General features: G+C 37.5%; 1 protein-coding gene across 1 annotated transcript in view; it reads left to right on the forward strand.

Annotated features, from left to right (window-relative positions):
• The first annotated feature begins 480 nt into the window (after nt 1–480).
• LOC107089153 (solute carrier family 2, facilitated glucose transporter member 1-like) overlaps nt 481–15,402 on the forward strand; it is a 23,576-nt gene continuing 8,654 nt past the window's right edge. Inside the window, exons 1-2 of the mRNA XM_015381774.1 lie at nt 481–868; nt 11,487–11,582. Of these exons, the coding sequence (XP_015237260.1) occupies nt 854–868; nt 11,487–11,582 (111 nt within the window). The 5' untranslated portion in view covers nt 481–853. The remainder of the gene's footprint in view (nt 869–11,486; nt 11,583–15,402) is intronic.

Below are 15,402 nucleotides of genomic sequence, written 5' to 3' on the forward strand. Positions count from 1 at the left end.
ACGATTTGAAACTGTTGGACGGGTATTCTTAGGTGACCCTTAGCTTTCCTTTAGTGCAATCCTTTAAATTCAAAGAGCCACTTAAGCCATGAGACACAAAATAAAGTTAACCATAAAAACACAGTTTTTTTGTTGTCAAGAAATTATGAATACATGAAAAAATAGTAAGTAATATATTAAAAATGTAAATGAATATTCTACTTGAGAGTGTTACTGCTGCCACCATCTGTATTAGAGGAAAAAAATGTCAGAGGTGGGTGGCCAATGATTGGCAAAGGAGGCTGAAGATGGCCATGGCCACCCCTGGCCCCCCATCTAGCTCCGCCCCTGTTATTGGGTAGAGACCATAGATATCCATAATAAAGGCCTTTATTATGGATATCTATGGTAGAGACCACCACGTTTTGTTACAACATACTTCCTGACGGGCCTCCCACCGCCATGACGAGAACTAAGTGGGAGGAGTTTCCCTTGCCTCAGACAGCCCTCCGAAACTCGTCATCAGCCCAATATTAACGCGTGGAGCAGCTCTCGTCTGTATTTCACTTAGAGGCGGAAAACTACAACTTCTGGGAAGTTTTTACAAATCCAAAGAAGTGCGAACATAATTTGGAGGAGATCGCCCTTTAAACGGCAGAACCAGACTTGAAGAGAGACAAACAAAAGGTGGAAGAGGGAGAGCCTGCTTAAAATTTAGATTCTTCCAAGGTTCACAGGCTTCTCAGGGGATCAGAACCCGATTAAAGATGAACAATTTCTAAACGGAACCAACAGGAGATCCATAGGAAGACTGTCCATCCACCGTGACTATAAACCAGCAGACAAAGAGCAGCGCTTCCCTCCCTTCGCTGGCATGGACCAAGGAAAGGTAATAAAACCCAACAATAGTATGCCCTCTTTCCTGTTTAACTTGTTAGGTTACCGGTGTTTGAAACGACTTTAGTTCAACGAGTTCATATTTTAAGCTCTATGGTTGCCATGACAGCCAGTATTCACATCACCTTTGTCTGCTTATTAAACAGTCGTTACGTATGTTAATATTTAAGACGCTTTCAGTTATTTTAAGCACAAAAAATTAAAGCAGCTAAGTCATTTATCCTGTCCTAAAGCAAACCAAAAAGCAAAAGTTTTATTTTTACTTTTTTTTTCTTATCATTTACATTTACTTAACATTTAAAATATTTGCCGTAGTTTTACGTTTATACGTAAAATTTCACTACCATGCGTGATGACGTCATGGGTCGGGGTCTATTCCTGTAAGAGGCTACGTGACTAAAGTTTGTCACCAGCTTTTCAGAAGGCCCAGGAATCTAACACTTATGTGTGTAAGGCATCAGCACGTAGAGCTTCTTAACATCCATTTAATATAAAAAGTAAGAAAAAAAACTTAAAAAAATATAAAAAGTAAAAATAAACTAGCATTTTAATTAAACAACAAACACAACATGAAATTGATTTATACTTTTATATCAAAAGTAGTTACAAAGCTAAATTTTATGTTGTTTTAGTAAAATGTATTTCTTTTAAGAATTATAGAAATAATCCAAAGTTTCCAAACCAAAACAGTTGTTTAAATCAGAATCAGACTTACTTTAATAATCCCAGAGGGAAATTACTTTTGTTACATGCTCCAGATATACAAACATTTTTATATATATATATACAACAATCCACAAAAAAGAATATAAATATATAGATATATCTCTCTATATACATATATATATATATACATATGTATAACTATAGATAAATTTAAAGCTGAGGTCTAAGATTTTATAAGAGACAACGAAATGTAACATTAAAAGCTACATTTTTATTAAAAAAAAGAAACAAATCACATTTTAGAACCTGAATTAGAAGTGATAATTTGGAATTTTAGTGTTTCTACTCCTGATTTTGTTGTCAGGAAAAAAAATGCTTATACCAAAACCTTTAAGGTGATTACTTTCTAACAATTTGTCTTCAATTGTGGTTATTTTTGGTACAAACGGGAATATGGACTCAGAGCATTTTCTTCGTGAACAATTTATCAAAGCTGGTCTGTTGTCCTGATAGAGTATCAGTTAAATGTTTCTGTCTGTTAGTTACTTAAACAAGATATATTAGGTTGAAGTTTAGAGTTATAGATTGTAATACTCTGTGTTCTGAAGGTGAATATGTTCTATCTGGGGTCAGATAATGCTGGCTCCCATCCTGCAGCATATTTTGGTTCCAGGTTACATGAACACATGGTGAGGCACGTACACCTCTGGCTTTCAGCCTCCTCTCCCTCCACTCTCATCATCCATGTTACCCTTGTGTTTTTTAGCCCCCTACATCTTTGGGACACTAAAGCAGTTGTAGTTCGGGACTCAGTGACCCTATCGGGATGGTCACAGTGCTTCTTTTTTAGGAATGCCATGTTACATTTGTTACAAGCAGTGAGTTTCCTCCATGTCAGCTGTTACTTTCAGTGGTTCTGCTGAAGCGTTTGTGTGCAGGTATGGGCTAATCGCCATCTTGTGTTCAGGGTTTTACTATCTGCCAGAGGTGGGTAGAGTACCAAACACATTCCCTCACGTAAAGAAGAACTACTTCGATATTTAGCAAAAAGTAGCCATCCAAAAAAGTACCTAAGTGAGCTTTTAAAAAGTAATTTGTGAAAAGGGTACAGGTACTTAAGTACTGAGTCACTGTTTTAATATTTTAAAAGATATAAATCAGACTGTCCGTAATATAGAGTTATGTACAAATTCTTTTTACTGAAGAATATAATTTTATTGACCCATTACATCTAAAAACTTCATTTGATCAGCAGACTGACTCCTTAGTAGTTCGGCACTGATGAATCTAAAAGCCTGTATCCTATTTTCCTGAATTTACTTTGTGTTGGAAGTTCCTGTGCTGTTCTGTGGATGTGACGCTAAGCGTCAAAAGGGGTCCAACCTAGCAAACAACCAAACTGTTTCAAGATGGATTTTGTGGATACGACTGGTATCCAGCTCAACTCAGACAAGGTGACTCAGGTGAAAAAAAATAAAAAGTACAAGTGCAAGCTACGGGAACGAGCATAAGGTTGCTGCAGTTCTACATTTTGGCCACAGGTGGCAGTATCATTAGAAAAGGCTGTGATGCCTCTTTAATGGCTAAAAGAAAATGTATATGTAGTTGGGTAAAGTAACTAGTTATTACCTACCTCTACTATCTGGCATGGAAGTATTGTTGGTTGGTTAACGGCATATTAAAGTGTGGTGGTTTGGCCTCCTGTGAGAAGGTGCGCTGCTTTTAAATGCATTGTCCTTGTCGGCATCCCTTTTCCCAGCAAGGTGCGGCTCTGTTGATGTCATACACTCCGATTACTTGTTTTATGGAAAATTGTTCCAGAGGCATGTCCTGTTTTTTATGCATCTTTTTCTCAGTAACTGGTAAATTTTTACCACAGATGTGTCCAAATTATTCTAACACTCAGCTATCTATTTGGACTTATGGCATTCCCCTGCCACTGTTAACTTGGACCAAGCACGTCTATCAAATCCCTACCAGCCGTTATGGCAGCAGGTATTTTAATGTGGACTCCAGGGCCAACTGCTAACGCCTCATAGTACATCTATAATTACAGCAGTGAAAGTCTTTCCCATCCTCTGGCTGTCAGACCCCCTGCCAACTCCCACTTACCTTAAAACGCTCCAATACATCTCCTTTCATCTGCATGACTGCTTCCCCTCAGTTTGTCTGCTAATGTAACTGTCATTCTTGTTGTAATGAGGCACAATGAGGCTTTTCTGCAAAGGTTAAGAGGATTTTTTCGGGCTTAATTGTGATGCAGTGAAGCAAGACTGGATGTTAAAGGTATCTTATTTGCTTCATCAAAAGTGTATTTACAACCATTGTTTTTATGTACTTTTGGGAGGGGTGGAGGGATAATCTAAACAAAATGACTCAGTTAGCTGCAGTTAAAGATCAGGGACAGTATTTTGGGAAAAGCGAAGCCCACATTTTGTTGGAAAAGTGAGAGTCGGTAAATAAAAAAAATGAAACAGCTCCGCTCCAGGTGGATCCGACATGATGTTTGTCTTGTAGCAGTTGGGCTTGTTGCCTCACATGATGTCCAGGTGAATAAACTCCCCACATTTGACCCTGGCTTCTAACTAAAAGCATGAACGCCTGCGGGGGGTTCATCTGTAAACGTGTTGTTTCATTGTCTTCAAAAGCGCATGAAACCCCAGGAAGTGGAAAACAAGAGCGGTTCTCAGCTGCTGCCAATCTGTCCTAGAGGACACCCCAGTTCTCCATCATAACATTCCTACAAGTTTTTAATCTGGTGGCAATGTGGATCCTAGTTTTGTTTGGCTAATTGACACAAGCAAACACAATGATACCACTTGCTTCTGCACACTGCTGGGCAGCTGGCTGAAAGAAAGCTGTTGCACTGTTTCCTTTGCTTTTTAGGCTCTATGGTTTCTGGCATTTATCTGGAAACTAAAGAAACTCTGACTTTTGATGTTTCTTTATATAAAACTGAATCTAAAAAGGTTTATTTATCCGAAGACCTGCATTTATATCTGACAGTGTTATTTCAAATTTTCTGTTTAAGATTGTCAATAAAGACAATACATATAGAATACAGATCACCGACTAATAATTTGTATGTATCATTGTACTGACTACAGTTGGAACAATTGTTGACTTGAATATAATTTAGAAAATGAGCCGTCAGTAGTGTCAGCATTAAAATCAGCCAACACATTCCGTGCAGTGGAATGCGACTATAAATACATTTTTATCTGTGCCTGGTTATAGTGCCACTGGCACTGGTAGATAAGACTCCATAGCTTATTGCGAAAGTCAGCCATGTTGCACAGGGAAAACATATAGCATGTAAGCTGCATGTTACTCTCAATTGTGAGATGAAGTTTGATAATTCAGTTAAGGATACATGGCAAAAATAATCTGGAACAAAAATCTTATGGCACTGCCTTTATGGTAACAAAAAAAGGGCGGGGGGGTGTATTTTGCAATAATAATCATTTATATATATATATATATATATATATATTTACACAAGTCATGTTGTTGTTTTGACATATGGGTGTAATTACAATGTTAAAACTAATATTTTTTTTTAGATGAAAGTATATGTATATCTACTGGGGTATTGAATGAGTTCTGTCCAAGGTTTGAAATAGTTTTTACCGAAACTATTTGGATGTTTTTGATCCTATTTACCAGGAATTGACATGATTGCTCCCCTACCAGAAATCCAAGCCTGGGGCAACAAAAAGCCCACAAACGTCTTCACAGTGAGGCACAACGTTACCTGAGGCTTTTAATGAGGATTTTTTTCTGTTTCACTTTGAGACAAATACGAATCCCTGATTGGTCAGATGTGCCTCTAGGATTGATTGACAGATGGCGTCACAACGATTTCAGCTGAAGGCAAAAACTAAATATATTTTTATTAAATGATTAATATTGTGCATCCTTTACATTCTCAATGTTGAGAAGATTTAAATTTCTCAGCATACTAATTAACTAAGGTGTCATATAATGACTCGTACTGCAGCTTCTCAATTTACCTTTTTAGGCCAAACCAAATCAGTTCCACATGATTTCCCCCCCGAGCCTAAAATTGGACACCCCTCATTTAGGCAATGTTGGTGCCATATTTTCAATTTTTTGATCACTACATTCAGCTGATTGCCATGGATAGATTAGTTAGTATTTGGGCTTTAGCTTTATCAGTTACATAGAAGCATCTGCGCTCTGTTGGCCAGTGGAAAGACTAATACTCATACTGTTAGCTGTGCTGTTGGCGTGAGAAGGCCATAGGAGGCGGGCACACGCTGAGCTCCATACAGCTGTGTAAGCTGAGACTAAGTGACGACGTGCTGAGAGAGGTGATGTTGCAGTGTAGCCCAGGATTGCCGATCTGGAGCAGACTGGCAAAGAGGAACTGAAATGAGTCACATTTCTGCCTTTATCTGCCGTTATTTAAAATATTTTATTCGTTTCACTGTATTTCTGGGGAAGTCCTTGTGATTGGCTAAGATGAGTCACATAAAAAGTCTGTTCCAGAGCAGTCCACACTGTGACTAATTAGTGATTTAGGGTTTAACTCTTAACATTCCTTATTCCAAATTTATAAAAGTAAATTTTTTGTTTATTAAGACGGCTTTAAATAATAAGTTTTGGGGCCACCTTCAAGGTCATTTGGAAAGGGTTGACATTTTTTAGTCCACACAGCAAATTTGAAACTTTTAATGTTTTTGAGTTGGAATGAGTTAGTGGCGTGTATATTTGTAACCTTGTTTGGATCATTTATAACTGATACAATGTTTTGCTTCTTTAAAATCCAGCCTTTTTATATCGCCCTCCATTGAAGTGACCTACTTTATAACTTCTGCAATTTCAAATTTGCATGTTTGGAAATGGGCCAAACATTTTTTTTTGCTTTGATGCGCCGGATGACTTCCCGGCTCTCGCAAAATTAAATTTTTGCTTCAAATCAACCATGAATGTTAAAGTAAAAGCTTAACACCCTCTGCTTTTTTGTTTTAATAGGTGGGACTTTTGAGATAAAACACAACAAGTTTGATAGAAAATTGATGTTTCCTTTTTTTTTTACATTGATACAAGTTAATATTTTCAAATGCAGCTTATGGGACCTTGAAAACATCTGTTGGTTTCCTGTTTTTGCCTCTTTTGTGGCGAAACGCTAATTTTCTTGACTAAATTAACTTGAACTGACGTCACCTCTGCCTCAGCTGGCTGGCTTCTCAGAGCCTGGGCTGCATTTCCCTTCTTTGGTCTTGTCTGTCTCTCAGGATAGAGAGAAATATAGAACTGCAAAAAGAATCACCGAGTAGGAGAAAAGGATTCACAATAAGATCTCTGTGCATGAAAATCCAGATTCCTACAGGTGGCCTTTCTGTAATGAATCATGGAAAGTGAGAAACCTGGTTTCTATCAGAGGTTGTGGTTAAACATGTCCAAATTTGGGGCTGGACTGCTGCTCTGCTTCATTTCCTGTTAAAGTTTTATTGTTTCATTAACTGAAGGTAATCCTGTGGGTCTACGTGACTGAAGAACGGATGGCCATGTCTGGTTCCTCAGCTCTGCTTCTTCTGCTCATCAATGTCACTGGATTTATTTTGCTAACTTGCTCTGTGTTTCGCTCATTGCAGCCATGACTGGACAGAAATGAGCTGGATGCAGAGTAGTGTTCTGCCTAATCCTTCACATGCAAACAGGAAACATTTGCATGCAAGGATCCATCGAGGACTTTGATAAACTTTATTCGTAATCAAACTCTTGAATGGTTGGCAAGGCCTTTAAAAGCTATTTCTTTTGGAATGTAAACACATCTGAAAAAGCTCCTGGTGCATTTACACACGCTGGGGACGTCACAGGGGTCTGAGAGGCGAAGCTAAGGAGAGAGGGATTGGCAATGGGGGGGGGTTAGACGCTTCCATAGTAAAATAGTTTTAATGGGTGTAACTTGGTAAGGAAGTAAAGTATGTTGGTGTTGTTTATTATCAGTTCAAGGAAGAATAAAACCTCTAACCTTGTACTGTAGAGAAGGAGGGGTTTGCAAACAAAGCTAAACTCTGTCTCTGTTTGAACTGTTGAAATATAAATTTCTTTTAAAAAGTTTACTCTGTGTTTCACTGACATTTATCCATACATATTGAAGGACTTTAAAATATATATATATATAATTTTTGTAGACAAGTACATCTGGTCCCTAAAGGGAGGTGAGATTTAAATAGACTGTCCTTCTGACTTTTCCCAGAGGCATCAACAGGATTTCATTGTTGACAGTAAAAAGCAGCTGGTAGCTCTCTGAAAGCTCCTGTAGTTCTTGTTTGGAGTATATCTTTGGTATCAGAATGTAGTTTTCCTAATTTACTTCAAGCCCCCATTTAAATCCCCAACCCAGAGGGCTAAATAGATTCAGTGTGTATGTTTACTTATATATATATATATATATATATATATAGAGAGAACTCTGCAACAGTGTTACAAACCCAATGACCTGAGGAACAGGAGATCCTATTGAAGAAAGTTAGGTTAGGTCTATAAGAGTCTTTTACAGGAAGCAGTTCTGCAGTGACGGTTTCTGAACAAATAACCCACACAGGTTTTCTTTTTATTCATCCTTTCTCGGGGACAAGAAAGTAGCTTCAGAACTACCAGGACCTCTGTCACATTTGAAAGAAGTGGTACGCACTTTCACAATATCTCAGAGGAGCACAGAGCAGTTCATCTTCAAAAATAGTTTCTCATGGCTGTTTTTTGAATGAAAAGCGGAGAGGTTTCTTTAACCAAATCTTGGTATATAAAATCCAAACATTAGATTTCAGAAGAACCAAAGTGATCATTTGTTTGTGAATATAAACATATAAATATCGGTGAATTCACTTTGCTTCCTGAAACTGTTGATAAACTGACAGGTTTGTTTTTAGATCAGTAGACCACTACCGCTTTGCTAAATAAAAAGCTGACTGTTAACCAGAGCAAACATACTGGCCTCGACCCTTTTTCCTAATGATAAAAGAAAAGAAACAACATTTTAGTTTGCCTCTTTTCCAATTATTTTAGAGTTTTTCTCTGCTTCTGTTTGTTACCTTAATAGCCCCATAGTGTTTAAAATAGGAATAAGAGATATAGCAGCCTTAACATCAGTATCAGCCTTTGTTATTTTTTTTTTTTAATATCGGTATTGGTCCTAAAAGTGAAACTGATCCAAAATGAAGAGTATTAAAGCTAACAACATTGTGGTAGACAAGTTCTTTTCGTTTTGGCTCTAAGGAGGGACTATAGCATGCCTTGGGCTTTCAAGGTGGTACTTTAGCACAGGTGCTGGCTTCCAAGGGGTGAGTTTAGCACACATTTTTGCTCCCAAGGGGGCACTTTAGGGTGCATTTTGGTTCCCAAGGAGGACTTTAGCATATTCTTTGGCGGGCTTCCAAGGGGGTACTTTAGGATGCATTTGTGCTCCCAAAGGGGGCACTTTAGCTTGTGTATTGGCTTTCAACACTGTACTTTAACACACATTTGTCAACAATTGAACCCCCACTGCACAACGTGAACATGGGCTCAACAAAAGTGTGGGTTGCATAAAACGTAACCATCAATTATGATTATAGACTTCTGTAATGGTGTGAGGAGTATTTTCTTGGTAAAGTTTTATTCCTATAAAACCAACTTAGTCATCTTTGAATGTACCGGTAGAACATTCATTACAGTCATGGTTTCCAAACTTTTAAAGGAAGATGTTGTCACAAAAGTAGTTTTATATACCCCAGACAGACGCACGTGACACTGATCAAACTGCTTTTTGGACTTTAGCGCTTCAACATTTATAACCTCTGGGAGCGCTTCTTCCTTTTTTTTTAATCAAACTGTTTAAGGCTACTGCTTAATATTAAGTTATGTCTTCTTAAGTATAAAAAATGCTCTAAGGTAACATTCTAGGCATGTGATTATCATTTGTTTCCAGAATATAAGGAAGGTAACCAGTATAAATCACAGAAACAGAGCCCTGACCTTATAGACTACAATAACATTCCCACACTAGACAACCTCAAAGTAAGTTAGAAAAGAAGTAGACTTGGAAACCTTTAGAGTTGGATAACTTTAGGTAATATTGCTATAAATAATATATAAAAACAATCTCACAGCAACACTTACTGTGCCACTAAATAGTCAAGGATATTCCTTATTTATAATGATCAAGTGATAGTCTCAAGTTTGGATAAAAACATAGAAAAAAATATAAATTAATGATATTTTTCCAGTGCTTTTATTAAAGAATGTATTATTTTTGGTTTTACTGCAATTTTATAAGGAACATCAATGTAATAGGCTGATATCAGCTGGTTCAGTGCTGGTCTGTAATCTGATCAGGCAGCAAGCCTGCAGCACGCTGCTGAACAGACGGCCTGTTGTATGCAGTTATAAAATAGTCATCTTGATAGGACTGATGCATGGTGCTCGTTTAGTTTAGTTTTTGTCCCAATCAGCTGGATATGTATTTATTTTAGCAAAACAAAAGCCAGACATCTGGCTTACAGTCAACAACAACCGGTAGGAGAGCAGCAAGACCGTGTTACTCCAAACAGCCAAAAAAAAGTGATTCCAAGATCTTGAAGTTCTGAAACTAAGTATAGCATCAGTTGAGGCAATGTTCCTATGTATAAAGAGTTTTTTTGGAAACTTAGGAAAAAGTCTTTTACATTTCTTGCAGTTTATCTTGAGTTTTTTAATCCAAACCAAAAGGTTTGTGGTTTTATTGTTTCCTTGTAAGACAGGAGTAAAAAGGACAGTCACATACACACATTGATTTATTAACTTCTTGGTATGCGGAAGATCTTTCCTAATCCACAAGGCTCTGCTGAGCTTAAATTGAAAATAAGCTCCCTAAATACATAATCAGAAGACATGGGTGAAACCTGGACTTTTTTCATCAGACAGGCTTACCTGGATGAAAGTCAAAACCCTGCCCAGAGCTCAGCGACAGTAAGGATAAAAACATGGAATCTAATGTGGTCAAATAGCTTAAAAGTAAAAAAAAATAATACATAGAGATTGCATGTTATTAGAGCTATGGATGAGGTGGTTATCGGTATCAAGCTATGAGAAGTTAAAGTCTCAAAACATTGAGTGGTTTATAGCTTTTTTTTTTTATAACAATATGCTTTCCAAAGCTCTCTTCACCTTTTGCTGTGCACTGCCTGTTAGCAGGCTGAATGAGGTTTAGTAAAGTTTGGCTCCACCCTAAAAGAAAGAAACTCAGTTTTTAGGAAATATCTCCAGCCGCTCTCTGTGATTGTTACCTTCTTTCTGCACAAGTCGAAAGCCTCAACAAAAATGTTGTTTTTTCATTTAGCTCAAATATGTCTTAAGGCTAAAACAACCAATTAAAAATGCTTATCTTTTTTACAGTTTGAAAAATGTTTTTTTCTTTTATAGATGTGGATTATAGATGTGGATCTGAAACACATTTTTTTTTATCATTAGGAAGTTAAATATAAATTGAATAATTGCAAACAACTTCCCAAACATGTTACCTTTCAAAAAAGAAATAAAATGACCAAAATATTATGAGAAATCTTTGAATGCTTAGTAAAAAGGTACAGGTAGTGCAGGAAATATGTCTTCCCTGTTAACATAGTGCAGCTGTTTTTGAAAGAAAGGAAATTAAAAAGTTCTAAGTTATTTAAAAAGACTTTGTACATTTTTAGCCAAGCTTTTCTGGTGTTTTATTTTTAAACAGATCCTCAAAATGGTCTATTTTTGTATATCATCTTTAAACTACTTTGCTCTATTCTCTTTATATATTTAAATTCAGCAAGTAAAACTGCGATAGATACTAATTTGATCTTATAAATGTATTCATTATTTGGAATAATGACTGTTTGTTTAGCCTGCTAATAAACGTCGTGTAACTGGATGAACTGACCTTACTGAACACCAAAACCTCTGCTTTGTGTTTTGTTTTGCAGAAAATAACGTTCCCGTTGTTGATGAGTGTTGGAACCGCTGTGATTGGCTCCTTGCAGTTCGGATACAACACAGGTGTCATCAATGCCCCGCAAAAGGTGAGTTGGACACTAAGTCTGTGATGAAGAGTCGACCTTTTGCTCAGTTACACGAATGGAGGTTTAGGAAAAAAAGGAAAGTTTTGGGTGAAGCGAGAAGTTAATAATAACTTGGTTCTGTCCTGATAGGTCCAAGGATTTTATTACCAGAGTTTCTGTGCCCAAAAAAGGATATCTTCTGTTTAGTGTCACTGGAGTCTCTGCAGCAACACTTACCTATCCTTGTAACCAAACAAAATAATGAAAAACATATTTTCGCTCCCCCAGAGGAACAGTTTTTAATGTGAGTCTTAGGGAACCACAGAGACAAATTTCCTTTGGAATGTCTACAGTTCATCATCTTTAAAGCCCTTTTGTCTGGTTGCTCTGCGTTGGTCCTAAAACAGCCAGCAGCTGCACACCTGTCGCACCACACAGCTCAGAGCATTTTTATCCAATTTAATCCGCTCCCACATAAAAACTATAGAAAAAAACAAAACATCCCAATTGTCACACTGTAAATATTTTTTTGGACTTTGAAGGAAACATGGAAAAAACCCAGAGAAATCCATCAGTGCCCTGAAATATAAAATAAAAGCTTAAATGTTTAAACTTTTCCCTGAAGAACTGAGGCTTTCCTAGAAGTCTTATAGATTACCGTCAACTAAATTACTCTTTTTCCAGCCTCTGGGGAAATTAAAGGTTTGGGAAAAGGAAATTCAAAGAAATGCTTGACAGGGAGAAGAAGGTCTTTATAGTCTTACCCAGGGGTCTGTAACCTGCGGCTCCAGAGCCGAATCTGGTCCTTTGATCCCTCCACAATGGCTCTTATCAGTGGCTAAAAGCGAAATAAAGAACTAATTCATGTACTATAAGAACAAATACTAGTCTTAAAAGCTTTGTGGTTTTTATAAAGACTATTTAAATTGAATTTTCATGACAAATGACATTAAAAGCACCAGAGATATGTTTTTAGAGCTTTAAGTAGCTTGGAAGTGATGTTTACTTCTATCATTTTAGTTTTTAACCAAATGATACCCTATAGAAGAAAATCAATGCTTCAGCTTTATGAATTTTTCATATACGGGGTAGATGGACTCAGTATTCAGGCGAGACAGACAGTGGGAAGTTTCAAAACGTTGAATAAATTAACACAGAACTGAATATAGAACGCGTGCTGCTGTGGAACTGCGGATACGCATTGGCTGCAGGGGGAGGCGGGGTGCAACCCATTACTGACACTCTGGTCTAACAGTTCAGTCCATCCGTACGGGTGAGGCAGGATCCAGCCGATGCACTGCCAACGAGATGCGGCGCAGAGCCACCCAGGGTGTCCCCGTTTGCAGCAGCCTCTGATGAACAGGCAGGAGTCCGAGCCAGGTCAGGGGAAACAGATCAGAAAAGGACAGATCTGAGATCAAGGAGCCCGTAGCCAGACCAAGGGTTCCGATCTCAACAAGAAAACACAGATCCAGCATTTTAGGAATCCACAGAGCGTTCAGGCAGGTTCAGAGCTTCATGAGTCCAGCAGGCTACACGCTCAAATGGAGACAGATGGGCTCAGTGCTAGAGAGGAAGAGACAAGACATGGTACCAGGAGAACTGTGGGACTTTAAACTAGCTCCCCCCTGTTGAGCCAAAACAGGAACAGGGTGCACTCAGTGGAGAAGAGCCAGGATAACATCAGGAAACACAGGACAAGAATAAATACCCTCTCAAACCACTGGCCTCTGAGAATGAAAACTTGAACATGGCAAAAAAACTCAAACTAACGAACATGCATTATACATCAAAGATCTGGCTCCAATAGCTGGCCTGAGCTGAATATAAACCAGCAGATGCAGGTGCATAAGATGAGCGATGATTAGAAACCAGGCAGAGTTAGGAAGTTGAGTGAAATAAAAAATTAGGTCAGCAATCAGCAGATCATGACAGAAATGTTTTCTGTTTTCATTTTGCTAAAAGCCAGAAATGAAACTAAACTGTTGATTGTTCAAGAGAGATACATAAATCCTATGGCAGGTATTTATCAAAAATAATAGCTGGTAACATCGTGTAACATTTTGTGGCTCTAAACGACTTATACTTAGCCAGACTCTGGTATGAAAGGTTGCAGACCTCTGACGACCTATGAAAGCGCAGAGAGAATTTGAACTAAATATTCAGTTGCAGCATCCATAAATGATAGAGAATCAGAGCAACTGCCATCAGGTTAAATCCAATCAGAAGTACAGTAATAAACATCTTAATGGTTGCTATTTCAGACTGAATTATTTAACCAACAACATAAAGCCGAAAATGTGGTTGAATATTAACAATATGAGGAAATTTTGACATGCATTCCACAACCATTTTGCAGCTTTAAATCCCTCTGCAGAAAGGTTGCTCATACTTAGATAAATGCTTTTATTTTGCCCTGAGAATATAGAAGCTCTAAGCACAGCTTCTTATATGATTTGGTGTCTTTGCGCAATATATGTCGGCAGTTTGCCTCCAGGCTCAGATATAAAATTCCTTGTTTGTTGGCGTCAGTAGAGCTGCACGTCTGTCTGCTGCAACAGCCTGGCCTGGTGTAAACCATCACCCTCCTTTTATTCACACGCACACCGGCTCTGGTTTGATCGAGGTCACATACTCTGAAGAAGAAAGATACGCTTTGCATTATCAAAGTGCTAATATGATGCTCTCTTGAGTTTAATTCTTACTCAGCCCACATGTAGCATCCACAGTGTTATTTTTTTTTCCTCCTCCGTTCCTGTTTTTGATAAACGCTGCATTGATGCTGCTGCTAAGAGCAGGTCCTGTCCCTGATTAGATTCCCTCCTTCAAGGACCTTGTTCTGACTGCACTTTTCTTTCCGCCTCACTTTATGTGCAGATCTGAACCCAAACTAACTTTACGTGTTTTCTTCTCAACAAAATCTATTTAATAAAGGTTTTTCTTAGTATCTGACTTTAGCTTTAGAAACAAAAACAAACATTAACTGAAGCGCCACCATTTGCACACCTTCAATGTTTTACCCAAGAAGCTCCGCGTTCGGCTCCAACAACGAGCAGACAGAATGAGTCAAGGGCGTTTATTTTTAATTATGTGCTTAGTAACAACCCGTCAGTCAGCTGCTCCTTCAAACTGCGGTGAGAAAAGACTCAGAAATGTCCTACTTTTCAAGGTCTATGAGTTTGTGAAAGGGCATATTGTTCTTATCTATCCTATATTATCAGCACATGAATTAACATCACCATAAACAAGAGAGGAGAAAGTTTGCTGCTTCTTTCTAGGGATTAACAGGTCTTGGTCTTAAATAGTTCAGGTTGTTCTGCACTGACAATGAAAAAGTAAAATTTTTAGCCTTTTTTTCCTTAAAGGCATTTACTTGAACCAGGTACTGTTAAGTTTGATTTGGTAATAATAGCTCTTTTTGTTTAAACTGAGTTAAGCAAAAAGCACTTAAAGTTCAAAACATTTTTCCATCGCACCAAATATTGTTTTAGTTAATTTTTTTTTTTATATAGAAATACCTTTGAGGCATTTAAAGTGTATTTTAATTAATCTAATTTGAGCGCACAATAAAGTAGTTGAAATATATTAACTGTTTGTAGTTCTTATCAAGATATTTATAATCTATTTCGGTTCAAGTTTCATTATAATCAAAATATTCTGTATATTGAATTAAAGCTCAAAGTAAAACATTTTAAATACACTTAGAATAAAATCTAAATATAGCATTGTAGCATTAAAAACACCAAAACAGTAATACAGTTTAAGTATAAGTGTAAATAATTTTTTCTATTTAAGCACACACACACACACACATATATGTATATATATATATATATATATA

This window comes from Cyprinodon variegatus, unplaced genomic scaffold (assembly GCF_000732505.1).
Source record: "Cyprinodon variegatus isolate N-32 unplaced genomic scaffold, C_variegatus-1.0 Scaffold241, whole genome shotgun sequence".
Lineage (NCBI taxonomy): Eukaryota > Metazoa > Chordata > Actinopteri > Cyprinodontiformes > Cyprinodontidae > Cyprinodon > Cyprinodon variegatus.